Source organism: Agrilus planipennis, unplaced genomic scaffold (assembly GCF_000699045.2).
Source record: "Agrilus planipennis isolate EAB-ADULT unplaced genomic scaffold, Apla_2.0 scaffold234, whole genome shotgun sequence".
In the NCBI taxonomy this organism is placed as follows: Eukaryota; Metazoa; Arthropoda; class Insecta; order Coleoptera; family Buprestidae; genus Agrilus; species Agrilus planipennis.
Genome location: NW_020442398.1, coordinates 164,998 through 184,712, shown reverse-complemented (window position 1 = coordinate 184,712; position 19,715 = coordinate 164,998). Strand labels below are relative to the sequence as shown.

Here is a 19,715-nt window from a genome sequence, read left to right as displayed (position 1 = left end):
TTAGTCAAAGCAATGGCTAAATTCCTTTGTTAGGGGCGTTTTATCATCTGGTTACGTTTGTAAACTTTCAGATCTTCACAATCCATTTGGCAAAAGTATCAGTTCATTTAATTCTAGTGTTTATCGTTTGCAAGCGCAGCGGAAACTTTTATTTGCATTCTTGGTCCATTTGGTTTCGCGCGCGCGTGGAAGGGTCGTTTCGCGTCTTCATCAGACTCCGAAATCCCGGTTCAGTGCGAGCTTTTGCCGAAGAAAAGCAGCACGTCCGGCGTTTGCGAAAATCATCCCGTTCGTACGTCGGGAAATTGGCGAGTAAAAATGTGCGGAAAGTTACCAAAGATCGTTTGGATTTTGTTAGGACTATTGGGAGAGAAAAGTTTCTGTTGTTTCCTGGAGAAATCCGCGAAAAATGCGGAGGACTTAGAGGAAAGACTAAACATGTCGCAAATTGTTTTTCGCGGTTACATGTCGTTGCCGGTTTTCGTTACTAATAATAAAAAAGAACATGGAATCGAACATTCGGCTTTCGATGTACTTAATGTTTACAAGTCTGAACATGAATTGGGATTTCGGTGAGTTTGCTAGCAAAAAACAAAATAAAACGGGTACCTGTTTACCTACAACAATCCCGCATGCTATTTTGATATAAAAATTGTTTTACGGGAGAATATGTTCACTATAAAAACCATTATGTACACTATATTTGGTTGAATGAATTTTTATTTTAGTAAATTATATTTATTTATTAAAGAACTAGCTTTTCCCCGCGGCTTCCCTCCCAAAAATTAATATTCTTTCTCCATAAAACCTTTTAGCTCCCAATTCACCCTTACAACGTTTTAATTTTGTGTAATGTCGCCATCTTTCAAATACAAACGTAGCAACAACATTTCATCCTTAAGGGTTGATTTTTAAAAATTGCCAAAACACGTATTTGCTTAATTTCAACAATGAGCAACCGTCGAGTAAATCCGAGTACAAATAAAATGTAGCCCATGGAAACGTTGCAACCTCTTTTCATTTGATTAATAATATCAAACAGCATATATACCAAGTTTCAAGTAAATTCAACCATAAATAAAGTATGTCCCAAACAAAAATTGCAACACCTTTCCCTTTTTTAAATTGTCGAGATAGATCTTTCAGAAATTAAATGAGAGACCATTAAAACAAAGTTTCAAGTAAATCTGATCACAAATAATATATGTTCCATTTAAACATTGCAACTCCTCTTCACCACTCATCCCCCCCAACAGAGATTGAATTTTTTAATCAATTTCAAGTAAATCGAACCAAAAACAAACATGCAATCTTAACAAATGAAAGGCTAGACTGATGTTTTGACTGATAAATTTTTTGTTTTGCTGTCAATTTCGTTTTGTCATTCCATGTCAGTTGCGTTTACATATACCACATTTTTCTCGTGGAAAGTGATAAAAAGTATCCTATGTCCTTCTCCCGGTTGTAAGATACCTCCCCATCAATTTTCAGCCAAATCGGTTCAGCCGTTCTTAAGTTATAAGTGAAGTAACTAACACGACTTTCTTTTATATATATAGATTAACATGTTGAAGAGAACCTAGTAAAAGAATTACCAACGAAAAACCAATTGGCTTATGAACTTCTAAGAATTTATTGAATTGTTTAAACAAAAAGAAATAACCACAGATAAAGTCATAAAAAGCTTGCTGTTAGCCTATGAGATAAAGTGTATGGGAAGTAAGTTATGTCAGATAAATTATTTGAAATTACTAAAAGAAGAATTTAAAAACACCGAAGGCTCTTTAAAAGTACAATAGGCTCTAGTTACTCTAAAAAAGTTATTATTTTTTTTCTTTATTTTGTATTAAAAGTCCCTAGTAGCTAAATTTAATAGGAAATGTTAAATTAATATTAAACCACACGAATGTTTTTTATATCTACATATATTATTCTGTACTTTAACATCCAAATTTCATATTTAAAAGAGAAAGCACATTAATTTTGTATCAGTTTGTGAAGAATAAGGGCCTTGAAATATTTTCCTATCTGACTGCCTTTAAAATTTAAATAGAGATATGAGTATTTCTGTTTTTGAGTTTTCATATGTGAATTCCACCATTTCTTTGTTACCATTTATAGAAGCTCCGGATATAGTCATATAGAATAAACGACAATCGATTAAATATCAGTTATGAAAGTTTAAAGAAGCAGTTACAACTTTGAAGTGAACGTTAACAGACGCGTGGAAACACAAATAAATAATATGCATTTGAAAGAGGTTTTAAAGGGTGGTGGATTGAATTACTTGTCGATAAGAAAGAAGCAGGTTGCAACTTTTGAATATTTCAATTTAATACACTCCACTCCATTGTGATTTACTTAATTGAAAGATAAGACAACTAAGATCATTATAGTTATGTCAATTGTTGAAAATAAAAGATATTTCTGTTAACTATTAAGATTCCCATATGTATGCGGCGTACTTTTTCGAAATTCTAAAATTCCCAAAAGGGCAACACACTTTAGTCTTTAAAAACATAATCACTGAAAATTGGTATTCCTGGATTAGAAATATTTCACGCATGAACGCTGATTATTTTTATTCTTGTTTAAAGTAAAATACTAGTTTAGTGTCTTTTGGTGTATATTATTTAAATACCAAGAAAACACTAATAACAAATAACAATTTGTAACAATAACAAACGAAAACAAAGGTAACAAAAAGGCACAAGGAGTGAAACATACAAACGAGAACAAAGTGATAAAAAGAACAAGATAACAACAATATTAATACCAAAGACAACAACAATAAAATCAAAACAATATAGATAAAAGCACTTACGAATGTTAGAAACGGTAGACGAGAGACTGTCTTGAGATATGATAAGGTTGTTAGTAATTTTGATAGAATGTTCTAAAAGGAAAAGTAGCGAGAGAGAGGGTGAAGACACTAGTTTGTAGGAATACACAGAATTAGATAGTACAGAATTCAAGAGAAAGCAATTAAGGGTAAAACCAGATATTAGTATGCGAGTGCATGCAGGTATGGTTGAAGTTGGAATTCTGGGTAAAAGTGATTGAAAGAACAAAAGAGTTTAGATTGAAAGGAAACCAAAGTATTTACAAGATAAGAAATTGAAATGAATTGAAATAATATTTGAAGTGAATTAATATTTGAAATGAAATATTATTTGAAAGGGAAAAATTAGAAAAAACATTTACACAAAAAAACAATAAGAGTTATTTCGCCACATTAGTTTAAATTGAGAAAGATATTTTCTTAGCGCAGTAGTCTTGAAATCCCTTATAATTTTTGGTAAAAATCAATATCGTGATACATGACTGACTGAGAATGGGATTTAAAGTCAAAACGGATAAGGGTTGGGTTAGGTTGCATTACTTCCGTTTTTTACATTTTTGTTTTTTCACCCCCATCCCCTGCAATTATACCCCTCCGTTTTAAATAGAAATCAAACTCCATACTACCTAAAACTGTAGAGGGGAATATACTCGAACCTCGCTTGTAGCCCTCTTTATCATCCATCACCTTTCCAACCTCCTTCGAGGATGAAGTGAAGTTTTATTTCTACTTAAGCGAGCATGAACTTCACTTTCACCTCTTCGCTTGGTGTCAGAACTCCAACTAATTCTAACTTGGATGTATTTTATTAACGCTACTTCACCTCCCCTATCACATGCCCGAATTCGAATTAATTTCAAGGAGAATATTCGAACTCCGCTCTCAGGAATGATCGCCAACTAATTCCGATGTGAATTCACTGTAGTAACCTCCTTTATCATCTTTAACCATTCCAACCTCCTACGAGAATGGGGTATAATTTTACCTCCACTAATGTGAGGAGAAATTTCATCTACACCTCTCCGCTCCATGTCAGAATCCCAACTGTAAAAACCCCCTTCATTATCCATAAGCTCTCCACTCTCTTTCTAGGATGAGGTGAAATTTTACCTCCACGTTACGGAGGAGAAACTTCACCTTCACTTCTCCGCTCCATGCCAGAACCCCAACTGTAAAAATCCCCTTCATGATCCATAACCTCTCCACTCTCTTTCTAGGATGAGGTGAAATTTTACCTCCTCGTTACGGAGGAGAAACTTCACCTTCACCTCTCCGCTCCATGCCAGAACCCCAACTGTAAAAACCCCCTTCATTATCCATAGCCTCTCCACTCTCTTTCTGGGATGAGGTGAAATTTTACCTCCCCGTTACAGAGGAAAAACTTCACCTTCACCTCTCCGCTCCATGCCAGAAGCCCAAAAAATTCCGAAGACTAAATACTTTATTAACGCTACTTCACCATCCTCTGTAATTCCAACCTCCTACGGGGATGAGATAGAGTCACACCTCCACATAAATGTAGAGAAATTTCAACTCCACCTCTCAGCCACATGCCCGACTCCGTACTAATTCTAAGGGAAATATATTCGAACTCTGCTTGTAGACCTAACCACCATCCAATTCTGATGGGAATGTACTGTAAAAAGCCCCTTCATTATCCATAACCTCTCCAATCTCCTTCGAGAATAAGGTGAAATTTTATCTACACTTTACAGAGGAGAAACTTCATCTTCACCTCTCCGCTCTATGCCAGAACTACAATAAATTCCGAAGACGATATACTTTATTAACGCTACTTCACCATCCTTTGAAATCCCAAACTCCTACGAGTACGAGATGAAATTTTACCTCCACTAATGTGAGGAGAAACTTTATCTTCACCTCTCCGCTCTATGCCAGAACTACAACAAATTCTGAAGATGATATACTTTATTGACACTACTTACCATACTTTATAATCCCAACCTCCTACGGAGATCGGACGAAATTACACCTCCACATAATTGGAGAGAAATTTCACGTCCTCTCACACATGACTCCGTTCAAAGGAAATATACTCGAACTCCACTTGTCGACCTGACCACCATCTAATTCCGATAGGAATTCACTGTGGTTACCTCCTTTATCGCTCTTCATCATTCCAACCTCCTACGAGGATGAGTGAGATTTTACATCCACTTAATAAAGGAGAAACTTCACCTTGACCTTTCCGCTCTATGCCAGAACACCAACTAATTCCAACGAAGAGTTACGTTATTAAAACTACTGTACCATCCCACGCAATTTCAACCCCCTATGGGATGAAATTTCTCCTCCATATACGTAGAGATTAATTTTCACCTCTACTTCTCCATCACATGTCTGACTCCAAACTAATTTCAGGGGAAATATCGCTGAACTCCATTTATTGGCCTGATCGCCATCTAGGGATATACTTTAAGAACCAACTTTTATCATCCTTTAAAGCCTCAATCTACTGCTAGGATGAGGTGAAGTTAGTCGTCCACTTAAATGGAAATATATTTCATCTTCACACCTTTTACCACATGCCTGAACCCCAACTACATCCAATAAGTTTATTTTTGAACCCAGAACATTGTTTTTTCGATGATGTTCTCAATTATGTCGTCAACAGTGTAGNACGTTACGGAGGAGAAACTTCACCTTCACTTCTCCGCTCCATGGCAGAATCCCAACTGTAAAAACCCCCTTCATTATCTATAACCTCTCCGCTCTCTTTCTAGGATGAGGTGAAATTTTACCTTTACGTTACGGAGGAGAAACTTCACCTTCACTTCTCCGCTCCATGTCAGAATCCCAACTGTAAAAACCCTCTTCATTATCCATAAGCTCTCCACTCTCTTTCTAGGATGAGGTGAAATTTTACCTCCACGTTACGTAGGAGAAACTTCACCTTCACCTCTCCGCTCCATGCCAGAAGCCCAAAAAATTCCAAAGACGATATACTTTATTAACGCTACTTCACCATCCTCTGCAATTCCAACATGCTACGGAGATGAGATGAAATTACACCTCCACATAAGTGGAGAGAAATTTCACGTCCACCTCTCAGCCACATGACCGACTCCGTTCAAAGGAAATATATTCGAACTCCACTTGTAGATCTGACCACCATCTAATTCCGGTGGGAATTCACTATAGTAACTTTATCGTCCTTCACCATTCCAACCTCCTACGAGGATGGATGAGATTTTACATCCACTTAATAGAGGAGAAACTTATCACCTTGACCTTTCCGCTCTATGCCAGAACACCAACTAATTCCAACGAGGAGATACGTTACTAACACAACTTTACCATCCTACGCAATTTCATCCTCCTATGGGATGAAATTTCTCCTCCATATATGTGGAAATTAATTTTCACCTCTACTTCTCCGTCACATGTCTGACTCCAAACTAATTTCAGGGGAAATATCGCTGAACTCTGTTTATTGGCCTGATCGCCATCTAGGGATATACATTAATAACCAACTTTTATCATCCTTTAAAACCTCAATCTACTGCTGGGATGAGGTGAAGTTTGTCCTCCAATTAAATGGAAATATATTTCACCTTCACACCTTTTACCCCATGCCTGAACCCCAACTACATCCAATAAATTTATTTTTGAACCCAGAACATTGTTTTTTCGATGATGTTCTCAATTATGTCGTCAACAGTGTAGTGCTGGTCCTATTGCTTGCAATGCCAAACCACAACCACCCCAATTACCGAACACCAGCGACTCAAATGAAGTATCGAATTAATATAGACTTACTTCCAAATTGGGAAAATTTTAAGAGCCAAGGAAACAGAAAGTGGGAATTACAATTTGATTTTCTTTTTGGTATTAAAAATTTGTGTTTGTATTATTTTTTCAGTCTGGCTGTTTATTTGTCACTGTATCAGTAAACAAAGTAACTGTTCCATTATTTAGAGAAGCAGCAGATGAAAGCTTTTTACATTTAAATTACCATAAGTTACACGAATTTGCACTATCTGCCAGAAACAGGGATACAAACAAACAAAACCGAATTAGAATGAAATCCTTGCAACACGAAAACGCGTTTGTTAGAATTCCTTTGAAACAAACTTAATTGCAGACAAGTAAATATAACATTCGAAGGGAACGACATTACGCTGGAAGATTGCGCTGACGGCCCAATCCTAGATTTCATTGTGTTTTGCAAGAGGAGGGAGGACATCGTTTCAGGGCTTTCGTTAATCAAATGGAGCGAAAAGGAAGAGGAAAACATCTGGAAAACGTTAGGTACGTACACCTGGCGACAAACAGGTACATTTCCGTTGTTATCAATCATCTTTTACTATCTACATGTGTTAATCATAATGCAGTAGGTACCTCTTGTAAACATATTTATAATAAAATATTAATATTAACGACAGGGACGTCGACTTTAAAAAAATCTCGTGGGTGCTCGGGATTTGCTTATGATTCCATTCTCGTTTGCGTTTTATATTGGTCGTCTACAGGGTGCAACAGAAATAAATGCGGAGCGGCGGAGGGTATATACTGGATGCCATAAGGAATAGCATGGTGAAGGGCAAAATTTTTTTTAATAAAAACGTAATAATTTACCATCCTAAACCGGTCCTGCGCGTAAATTAGTAACGTAGGTGTCCAAGAATAGCGAACTAGGATTAAAACTCTGAAGCTACATCGAAGGAGAACGTAAATAATGACGGTTATCGAATGTCTTTTAACCATGTTCGAGTGGACATTCGGACATAGACATTTACATAATTTTCTTGTTGTAGAGTGCCCTATTACCTCCTTCAAGCTCTACTTATTTCTGTTACGCTCTGTATTTTATTGTATTTTTACTAAGTACTTATTGACTGTTCTGTAGATTCTGTTAATTGATTTGATACTTTGAATACTGAGGTAAAGTAATAAGAGATGTTGTATATAATGTCCAAACCTATTTCTGGACTATCGTACAGAGCCGCATTTTCCTCAGAGTGACTTTGTTTTATCTACATTACAATATATATTGTTATCACTTGATTCGAAACATTTTGTTCAATTCTGTGAATCATTATTAACTATTAATTCGACATTCTGGTATAAACCAGTTGAAATGATATTTTTTAATGCAACCTTTGAAAAAATAACACTCAACGGAAGATCTATCAACACACCCTTTTAATCATCAGGTTGGAGCAATTGGTCTGATTGGTCATCTTGCTCGATTTCTTGTGGATCAGGGATACAGAGACGTACTAGAAGATGTTTCAGAAAACAGTGCTTCGGTTATAATATAGAAGAGAGACAGTGCAACCTGTTCGAGTATGTATGTAATTTTCAGAACATTTACTCAATATTACTCACATTTTATTTATAATATTCTCAATTTTATTTCCTCACCGTTTAACCCTTTTGAGTCTTGAAACATAATTGGATATCCCAATATAATTCAAAACATTAACAAAAAAGAAGTGTGGTCCATTAAGGGAATTATCATAACCTTGGGTCATCATATCCTCCTAGGTACAAAATAAATATTAAAGTATGTTCTTATCGAAAGTACCACAAATGGCGCGGTAAACGCCATCTGTAGTACGATGCTACATTTTAGGATTACGTATGCTCCAACAAAGTCCATTTAAATATATAGGTATCTACTTGCTGAAACGAATCCCGGCGTAGCTAACCTCAACGTGATAGGCACGTTGTCCGCGATGCGCTGATGAGATCCAAAAAAATCGAAATCGCGATCCGCGTCTAGCAGCTTCGACAGAATACAGACCACTTCGAATTATTTTGTTCAATTATGGTAACGTGCCTATCACGTTGAGGTTAGCTGCGCCGGGATTCGTTTCATCAAGTAGATATCCATATATTTAAATGGACCTTATTGGAGCATACGTAATCCTAAAATGTAGCATCGTACTACAGATGGCGTTTACCGCGCCATTTGTGGTATTTGCTAAAACGCGCTGTAATGGATATCTACTTGCTGAAACGAATCCCGGCGTAGCTAACCTCAACGTGATAGGCACGTTACCGTAATCGAATAAAATAATCCGAAGTGGTCTTGTATTCTGTCAAAACTGCCAGACGACGATCGCGAATTCGAACTTTTTGGATCTCATCAGGCAGCTCCGAAAGAACACAGACCAACTTTTACCTGCTGTGTTAACAGCGCGTTTTAGAAAATACTACAAATGGCGCGGTAAACGCCATCTGTAGTACGATGCCACATTTTAGGATTACGTATCCTTTTGGATCTCATCAGCGCGTCGCAGACAGCTCCGACAAAACACAGACCAACTTTACGTAATCCTAAAATGTAGCATCGTACTACAGATGGCGTTTACCGCGCCATTTGTGGTATTTTCTAAAACGCGCTGTTAAGAGAGCAGGTAAAAGTTGGTCTGTGTTCTGTCGGAGCTGTCTGCGACGCGCTGATGAGATCCAACAAGATCGAAATCGCGATCCGCGTCTGGTACCTCTGACAGAATACAAACCACTTCGAATTATTTTATATGTTCTTATCACTCAAAAAAGATTGAATCAAAAAAGTTTCCAAAATTAGACGACTTTCCAACATTTGGTGAATCACCCTGTATATACTTGATACCAGATGTAACGGCCTGGTGAATCCCCTCGAAATTGGCAAGAGCAAATTTTTCCACCCTTCGAAGAACAGCTGGCAACACTATTCAGATCGACCGAACGCGTGGAACTTCAAACTCGATTCGTACATGTGGATACCATCTCCCGATATGTTTCCTTTCGTGGACGGAAGATGGCTACCGAAACAATTTGCCCTGTTCGTCACATTGAGAACCGCCCGAGGAGGTGAGGTAAGTAAAAATAAACCACTTCTTCCTGCCTTCCATTTGTTGTCAAAATAATTAGAGTCACGCGAACGCCCAGAATGCTTGTTGACATTCATGAATGTTTATTTTATTGTACCGGGTGGCCGAAGAAGTACATGTAATAATTTCACATGCAAATGTTCAAAAAAATCAAGTTATATGAGTAGGTACTTTAGGAAAAACAATTACTTGGTATGCCAAGTTGACAATTCAAGATTTAGAATAATATAAATGAGACAACACCGTTAATCTTCTCCACATTCAAATTTTTGTATTTAAATACATAACAAAATGGATAGTGAGTGCTTAGTAGATTTGTTAAGATTAACGTTAGATCCGAATCGACGCAAATCGGCTGAAGAACAACTGAATAAAATCCAAAAAGTCCCCGGATTTGCTCCTCTACTTCTAAAAACAATAATGCTGAGAGAAATGGACCTGTCCGTTCGTCAAGCTGGTGCCGTCTACTTTAAGAACTTCATTTGCCAAAATTGGAAATTCGACTCAAGTAACGAAGATCTTAAATCCAAAACCGTTGTAACCGACGATGATAAATATATAATAAGAGAATCATTGATTGCTAGTGTAGTGCACTCTCCAGATTTGGTAAGAAATCAATTGTGTACATGCCTTAGTCAAGTTATCAAACAGGACTTCCCCGCAATTTGGACCAGATTTATAGACCAAATCAATGAGTTTATGATCCGTTCTGAAGCCAATTCCGTTTATGGAGCTTTGCTCAGTTTGTACCAATTAACTAAATTCTTCGAATCCAAAAGACAAGACGATCGCAAGCCACTGGAAACACCCATGAAGACCTTATTACCACAGATATATTCAAAGTTGTGCCAATACATGTCGGATCTATCAGAGACAAGTGCTCTTATTCAAAAGACATGCCTCAAAATATATTTTTCATTGACACAATACAATTTTCCTTATGAAATATTGGATGAAACGCTTTTTGCTCAGTGGATGAAAATGTGCATGGCTATAATCGATCGTCCATCACATTTAGAAGTCTTTAATTGTGATGAGGAAGATAGACCTAAATTGGCCTGGTGGAAAACTAAAAAGTGGGCCATACACATCTTATATCGCATGTTCGAACGATATGGATCTCCTGGTAACGTTTCAAAGGAATACGAAAAATTTGCAGCGTGGTACTTGGCAACGTTCAGCAACGATGTCCTTGAAGTCATCTTCCGGCAATTAGATTTGTACAAAAATAATAATTGGTTACCACCACGTGTCCTTCATTTGATGCTTTCGTACATTAACAAGGGCCTGTTGCACTCATACACATGGAAGACCATTAAAAAGCACATCAAGTTTTTAGTGGAAGACATTATATTTCCACTTTTGAACTATACCGCAAAAGACAATAGACTTTGGAAGTCTGACCCACTCAAGTATATCAGACTAAAATTTGATGTGTTCGAGTGTTACGACTCACCGGTATTCGCAGCGCAATACCTACTCAACACCTCATGTAAAAAACGCAAAGGTGTGTTGCAAAACACTTTGCAATTCTTGTTTCAAGTTCTTGAAAGCCCTGACGTTCAGCCGTTTCAAAAGGACGGAGCGCTCTTGATGTTGGGCAGTGTTTCTGATGTGCTTATCAGGAAAAGAGGGCTTTGCAACGAAATAGACAATATTTTCGTCAAATACGTTTTTCCGGAATTCCGAAGCCCTCAGGGTCATTTGCGGGCAAGGGCCTGCTGGATGGTGCAATATTACAGCCAATACCGATTCCAATCTGAGAGCGTCCTTTTCGACGCCGTTCAATATACTGTCGAAACTTTGATCCAGGATCGGGAATTACCAGTAAAAATACAGGCAGCTACAGCCATTCAGATGCTATTGAGCCATCAAAACAGATCCCACAAAGTGATTGAAACATACGTCAAGCAGGTTGCTCTCCAACTGCTTAATTTAATACGAGAAACGGCAAACGAAGACGTTTCAGAAACCATGAACAAACTTGTTTACGTATTCACGCCTCAACTTATTCCTATTGCAGTGGAATTGTGTAAGCAGTTGTCGGATACCTTTTTGGTTCTTTCGAGCACTGAAGAAGCTTTGGAAGACAAAGCTCTAACTGCTAAAGAATTACTAAGCACAATGGAAACACTCTTGACAGTGTTAGACGAAAAGCCAGACATCCATTCACTTCTAGAACCTCCAATAATACCAGTCGTTAATCAGATCCTGCAAAACAAATCGTACGATTTTTTCGACGATGCACTCAATCTTCTCACGGAGCTTACGAGTAGGCGAATAACCAGGGATATGTGGAAAATTTTTGACATGTTGTACCAAATATTTTTAGAAGATGGTACCAAGTATTTCATTGATATGATGCCAACATTGCACAATTTTATTGTGATTGATACAAACGGATTTTTAGAAGATGCCAACCGATTGCATGCGGTAGTTGAAATGTGCAAGTACATTTTAATCAAGGAAGAGGATGATGATGAACTTACCACACACGCAGCTAAACTTTTGGAAGTGTTAGTTCTTCAATGCAGAGAACGCTTATCAATTGTTATACCTGTGATAACTGAAGTTGTTGCCTCACGACTTCTTCGTGAAACTTCCGAAGACGTACGAGGAATGTGTCTACTAGTTCTTATAGCATTAGTGTATCACGATCCCCATCAGTTTTTCACCATCGTTGACAATATTCCAACATTTGCAACCTACTTTATGAATGGGTGGTTGGCTAGCATTGACGACTTCAGTGGGATCCATGACAGAAAGATGTGCATGTTGGCCCTTTCTAAACTCGTCTCAATGTCCAACAGGCCAAAATTTGTTGAAACAATAGCTTCCAATATCATGGCAACGTTTGTCGTCCTCTTTGATGGATTGCAAAGAGCGTATTCCACAAGGAAACACAATTTGGACAGCGAGGAAATGGATGAGGACTATAATGACGTAAACGATGAAACTGAAGCATTTGAAGATCTCAATTCTGACGAAGATGATGTGGAAGATAAAGGTCAACAATATTTAGAACGGATATCGTTGGAAGTATTGAAGAGTAAAAGTCTCGATATGGATGATGATTCGGACAACAGCAGTTCGGATTATGACATGGATGATGAAACGTTATTGGAGTCCTATGAAACGGTGGTAGATGACAAAGGAAAAGAAATGGAAGAGTTTATAGTGTTTAAAGAGACGATGGAAAATTTGGAAAAATCTGATCCAGAGTGGTACCAACTCCTCTGTTCCAATATGACGGAGCACCAAAGAAAGAGTCTTCTGGATCTTGTGGAGATCGTTAATAAGAAAAAACAAACATTTGACGGAAAAGCGACAAAAAATAATACCGAGGGTTTTACGTTTACACAGCAAACAATTCCACAACATTTCAATTTTACTACTCAATACGCTGATGGGTGAAGTCACGATATGATTCCATGAACGTTTATTGTAGTATTGTATCGTTACCAATGAAATTAGGGTACTTATAAAAACTTGTTGGACTGTAATAATTGTAACTAAAACCAAAAATTCACAATATAGAAGTGTTTATTTGAGTAAAATGACTATTTTATTAGTTTTATCTTAGAGCTGCAATAATCGTCAATAATCAAACTTCTATTTATTGTGGTGAAAATAATTACAATCGGTTTGAGAAGCAGACTTCGTTTCATTGACATGATAAACCACTGATTCACTTGTTAAATAAATTAATGTAGACTATGGTTATACTCCGTATAGTAACTTTATAAAGAGATTGTGTGCGAACCAATTATTCAACGACTTTCTATCTATGTCGACAAGTCAACATCCTAATTGGAGATGGACCTTGGTAATAATGATGGTGCAGTTCTTGTTTTATTTGCTTATGAAATTTCAATCGTTGCATTTTGTTGTTGGTTGCTAATTTAATCTAAAGATTCTTCTTATTTGCTTGCTTTATACATATAATAATGGGAATTAGACGATATTGTTTTTAGTTAGTGGCTTAATTGTTTACGAATGATGATAACTATGAGATTATTTTGAATGTTAAATTATTTTTCGTTAAAATATTAGCCTGTCAATATGCCAGAAGAATGAAGTTACAGCCGAATCCAAACTAACTTAATTTTCCAACAACTTTGTGTTTTAATTGCTTACTAATGAAGATTATTATAAGATTATTTTAAATATTAAATCCTTATCCGGAAAAGTATGCAAGGACAGAAAAAGTAAAAAAAGAGCGAATGTAAAGATAGGAGACGAAATATTAAAAGAGGTGGCTGATTTTTGGTACCTACGAAGTCAGATAAGTCAGGACAGAAGGAGTAGCAGGGAAATAAAGCAGATGATAGTGCAGGGTTAATAAAAAGAAGTCACTTCTGTGCCCGCGAACGATTAATTTAGAAATTCGAAAAAAATTGTTAAATGTGCATGTTTGGAGCGCGGCGCTGTATGAGTGCAAAAGCAAAGGTTAGAAGCGCTCGAAACGTAGTTTTACCGGCGAATGATGAGGATACCGTGGATAGAGAAGGTTAGAAATGAAGAGGTATTAGAAAGAGTAAGAGAACAGAGGACTATATGGAAGTCAATAAGAAATAGACGAGATAGGTACAGTCCATTTCAATTTGTTAGAATTGTGACCTTGAAGAAATCTGCGCGAAGATAAAAAGAATACACACTAGGCGTGAGCAAGACAGAAATAGTTGGAACAAGCTTGAACGAGCAGAGCTCTCGATGGGCGGTCTTAGGAGATCGGCTAGAACTGTACAGTACTAGACGAAAATGTTTAGCAATTTCTTAAAACAAAAATGTATATAAATTAACAATAGAAAACAAAGCAAAAGTTTTATAGGTGTGTAGAACGTTAAGTTAATTCACTTGTTATTATTTTTGGCTAAATATGCTTTTAAATAAAGCATATTCTTAAATTTTAACGAGGCAGTTTAAATAATTTTGCAAATGGTACTGTACACTTTTGTCTGGTTCTCGCTCGATGATCGGTGGAGAAATGAGCTCCGCAGACAAATATGATTGAATTTGGAATTATGCTACGGCGCATTCTAATAAAGGGAAGGGCATATCTCCAACTGCTTGAAACGAACAGTAAGTAGGACACCTTCTCAGGCGTAAGGTGTAGTCAGAGACATATTAGAGGCAGAAACGGAAGTTAGGAGGGGTAGAGGAAGACCTAGATTATATTACTGTTCGCAAATAGTTAAGCTTGTGGAGTGTTCTAGTTTTAGGGAGATGCGAAGATTAGTTCAGGATAGGAAAGAGTGGAGACGCGTGTCCAACCAGTCTTAGGACTGATGATTAGTTAAACTATTAGTTCGTCGAAATGCACGAAGAAAGAGAAAGTAACAGCCTAACTCAACCTAACCTTAATATGATTTTTCCTAACAATTTTGATTGGGTATTATGAGATTATTTTCGTAGCGATTACTTTGAATGTAAAATGCTTTTTTGTAAAAATGTTAGTCTGTCAGGCGCCACAAGAATGATAATGTTACCGTAAAATAACGAAACGTATCAGAATTGAGTAGATAAACATTTTATCGATATTGTCGTACAAAGGTATTATTTCTACAATAACATCGGATTTGTCGACACATAATACGAATCCGCCAATTTATTTTCAGATACAGAACAATTTTGGCACCGTTCTTAGTCTACGATCGAAAAGAAGGCAGGATACTTATTTTTCATTGGAAGTCGCAGGACCGGACATCAAGATTGTGCTTGCCTCATCGAACGGAACCGATGTAATCAGAATACCAATGACCATGTCCGACGGTCTTTGGCATCAAGTTGCAATTGGGTAAGACATTATCGAGACTTATTCAACGTTTGCACACTTTTATGATGTTCGTGGTCTTGCACACAAATTCCAAATACTTTTTAAGTACATACACCATAATTCAGCAGTGATTTCAAGTGGCAACTGATGTGGGGGTAATGCAAACTATGATTTATTTTAGATTTTTATATATACGGGGTGTTGATTCAGGTCGTAACGTACCAAATCCACGTTTGAAAGAGAACATCCTGTATATTAATTCTTTTTTGGCTATTTACCCTACATAAGGTTTTTGGGGTCTATACAAAATGATTAAAGAATGAAATATTTAAATTGATTTTGATGTTTGATAATATTGATTTGATTTAACAGCATGAGTTTTCATTATAGAGTAATATAGGGTTGTTCGGAAAGTCATTTCGTTTTTTCCCGACAGAGGATTTAATTGTATTCTTTTGCACCCAACTTCACCAAAATATTCACCTAAAAAAGGTGATGCTGTCTGTTTGGTGGGATTTTAAAGGAATCGTTTTTTTTTTTTGAGCTTTTACCGGATAACACAACGATTAATTCGGAAGTCTACTGTCATCAGCTGGACAAACTGAATGATGCACTTCAACAGAAAAGGTCAGAACTAATCAACAGGAAAGGTGTAGTGTTTCACCAAGACAACGCGAGACCTCACACAAGTTTGGTCACTCGCCAAAAGCTTTTACAGCTTGAATGGGATACAATGCTACACCCACCATATTCTCCAGACCTGGCACCATCGGATTATTATTTGTTCCGGTCACTCCAAAATTTTTTAGACGGTAAAACCTTCACCTCAAATGAGGAGGTCAAAAACCTCCTCGATCAGTTTTTTGCCAGCAAAGACCAAAAATTTTATGAGCGTGGAATTATGCTACTACCAGAAAGATGGCAAAAGGTGTTGGACCAGAACGGTCAATATATAATTTAATAAAGTATTTGTTTATTATACGAAAACTGTCTTTCATTTCCAAAAAAAAAAACGAAATGACTCCGAGCAACCCTCTAAAATAAATTTTACATTCATAATTGTAAAAATAACATTTTTTATTAACAATGAGATCTTTGAATGTTTGTAGGGTTAAGGTATTCTTTAAATTAACATTACACACTACAGATAACCTCAAATTAATGAGCAAAAATTGTTGCTGCTGTTAAGTCCTTCGCCGAGAATCGAACCCGTGCCCCTAGTTTATAATACGAAAACTGTCTTTCATTTCCACAAAAAAAAAAACGAAATGACTCCGAGCAACCCTCTAAAATAAATTTTACATTCATAATTGTAAAAATAACATTTTTTATTAACAATGAGATCTTTGAATGTTTGTAGGGTTAAGGTATTCTTTAAATTAACATTACACACTACAGATAACCTCAAATTAATGAGCAAAAATTGTTGCTGCTGTTAAGTCCTTCGCCGAGAATCGAACCCGTGCCCCTAGTTTTACGCACAGGTACTCTACCACTAAGCTACGACGAGGTGACCGACGATAATTTGAGGTTATTAAACCTATTAAAATTTAAAGTATCTGATTATTAATAATGATTATACATTGGTTCGGCGATTCTGCAACCTATATTCTTAGGTACGTACCGTCGGTGTGGCTACTGTCACCTCTAGCAGTAGGTAGCTGGGTAAAACCCGGGGATCGGGTTCGAATCCCGGCGAAGGTTTGACAGCAGCAACAATTTTTATTTATCTGTAGTGCGTAATGTTAATTCAAAAACTTAATTCTCTAATGCATTGTTCCTTATTGAATTTGAAACATCATATAGCTTCAATCATGCATATTTTATACTCATGGTAAGACATGAACTACAACTACTGGGTTACCTCATTATTTTAATTATTATCATTACCTTTAGTACCAACATTAGTCCTAGACCATCTCACATTTGATTAAAAATGATAATATTTACAGTATATTGTTGTAGTTACAGCATCGGTTTCAATTGCAGATTAAGAAACGACAGCATTCTAGACATATACGCGGATTGCGCATGGGCTACAACGATTGTGCTCGGGAAAAGTTCAATAGGCATCCCTGGGGATTCGGATTTAATAATTGGATATCTTTTTACGGTAGGTTTCGCAATAATTAATTAATTCCCTGGCCATTTTATAGTACTGACATTTCCGGATGTCATGTTTAATAAGAAGTTCGACCAATATAACCGGACTGTGGGTTACGAAACGTCTCTCAAACCGTAAAATATTACTTGGATAATGGCGTAATAAATGTGGCCATAATCGCTCTATAAAACATTACGATATCTATACATACGCATGTGGGTTTATAGAAAGAGACATTACGAATTTAATGGCACATTGGACAACAAATTAAATTCTATTTCACATAACATATATATGTACCTACTACATTTTTATAAGGATAGTTGAAGAACCTTAACTCTTAACAAACAGGTTCACTATGAATATTGTAATGTTCATGGGTTTAACAAAATTACTTCCAAGACTGATAACGACAAAAACTATTTATTTACACTAATTGTTAAAGAAATTAAAAACACTATTAAATTATTACTAAACTTAGGTTATGAATTATTCGATTTATTTATACTACTGTTGATATATCACTATTCACTGCGCTATTTATTTCACTGCTATCACTGTCAATTTATTTCTGGATTCACTTCTGCAACGGTCAATTTATTTCTCCTCTCGGCGATCGTTTCTTCCTTTAAATACTATTTTGTTTACTTTCGGGAACCTTCTGGAAAACGTCCGGATAGTTTATATTTTCTTTGGACTGTTTAACTGCTTTCTTAGAACGCAAGTATGACACACACATTTACAAATACGCCCGCGGCTAGTCGGCGAATCGATAAGCCGTTCACGCACAGTGTGCCCGGTCGCACACAAACACACTCGTGCTCGCTACAATATAACTGTGATGCAACAAATCCACACAACGCAAAGGTCCATCTAATAAGAGAAGGGTTAATGATTAAGGATTAGTTTACCAAATACTTAATCGAAAATATTCTGCTCTTTTTATTTATCCAAAAATGATGAAAATATATGTTGCAGCAACAAGCGCGCTAGAGTTAGTACAGGTAGCGTTATAGTCAACAATAGTTAAAGCTTAAGAAAAGCTAGGGGTTTTATTCCCATCTGTGGCTAACACTGGTAGGCGGGCAATCTCTACACTTTAGAGCAAAGACGGAATGTAGAAGAAGAAGAAAAATGTAGAATTGGTTGGGTTGTACTTGGGAAGTGGTCTTGGTCTTGCAGATGTAGATTCGGTCTTTTTCTATTTACCGACACAATAATTGACTTAAATACTGAAATTTCCTGTCATATATATGCGAGGATATTAGAAAGAATAGGAGAACAGAGGACTCTATGGAAGTCAACAAGAAAAATCAAGATAAGTTGGTAGGACACCTTCTCAGGCATGAAGGTCTATTAAGAGTCATATTAGAGACAGAAACGGAGGAGTTAGGAGGGGTAGATGTAGACCTGGATTAGACTACTGCTCGCAAATTGTTAAGGATGTAGCCTGTGCTAATTTTAGGGAAATGCGAAAAGTGGCTCAGGTTAGGAAAGAGTAAAGGTGCATGTCTAACCAGTCTTAGGACTGACGACCTTATTTCCTTTTTTTCAAACAGTGGTAAAGATTCTTTCTCAAAGCCATCATCATAAGGTTCATCCTAAAACTGGTCAGATATACACTCTTTCCTATGATTAAATAACTAAGTAAGTAAGTCCCCAAAAAAAGAACATTCTGAACTATATGTTGACTTTAGAAAATACCACAAATGGCGCGGTAAACGCCGTCTGTAATACGATGCTACACTTTAGGATTACGTATGCTCCAACAAGGTCCACTTGTGTGGATATCTACTTGCTGAAACGAATCCCAGTGTAGCTAACCTCAACGTGATAGGCACGTTACCATAACCGAATAAAATAATTCGAAGTGGTCTGTATTCTGTCGAAGATCTCATCAGCGCGTCGCAGACAGTTCCGACAGAACACAGACCAACTTTTACCTGCTGTCTTAACAGTGCGTTTTAGAAAATACCACAAATGGTGCAGTACACGCCATCTGTAGCACGATGCTACATTTTAGGATTACGTATGCTCCAACAAGGTCCACTTGTGTGGATATCTACTTGCTGAAAACGAATCCCGGCGTAGCCAACCTCAACGTGATAGGCACGTTAGCTTAATCGAATAAAATAATTCGAAGTGGTC

The 19,715-nt window shown here is 36.9% G+C and overlaps 1 protein-coding gene across 1 annotated transcript in view; it reads left to right on the top strand.

The window, feature by feature from the left end:
* The first annotated feature begins 281 nt into the window (after nucleotides 1-281).
* The window catches only part of LOC108738957, a 29,502-nt gene continuing 10,068 nt past the window's right edge, over nucleotides 282-19,715 (top strand). Inside the window, exons 1-6 of the mRNA XM_018472588.1 lie at nucleotides 282-572; nucleotides 6,948-7,114; nucleotides 8,020-8,152; nucleotides 9,450-9,672; nucleotides 15,306-15,484; nucleotides 17,453-17,576. Coding sequence (XP_018328090.1) covers nucleotides 319-572; nucleotides 6,948-7,114; nucleotides 8,020-8,152; nucleotides 9,450-9,672; nucleotides 15,306-15,484; nucleotides 17,453-17,576 — 1,080 coding nt within the window. The 5' untranslated portion in view covers nucleotides 282-318. The remainder of the gene's footprint in view (nucleotides 573-6,947; nucleotides 7,115-8,019; nucleotides 8,153-9,449; nucleotides 9,673-15,305; nucleotides 15,485-17,452; nucleotides 17,577-19,715) is intronic.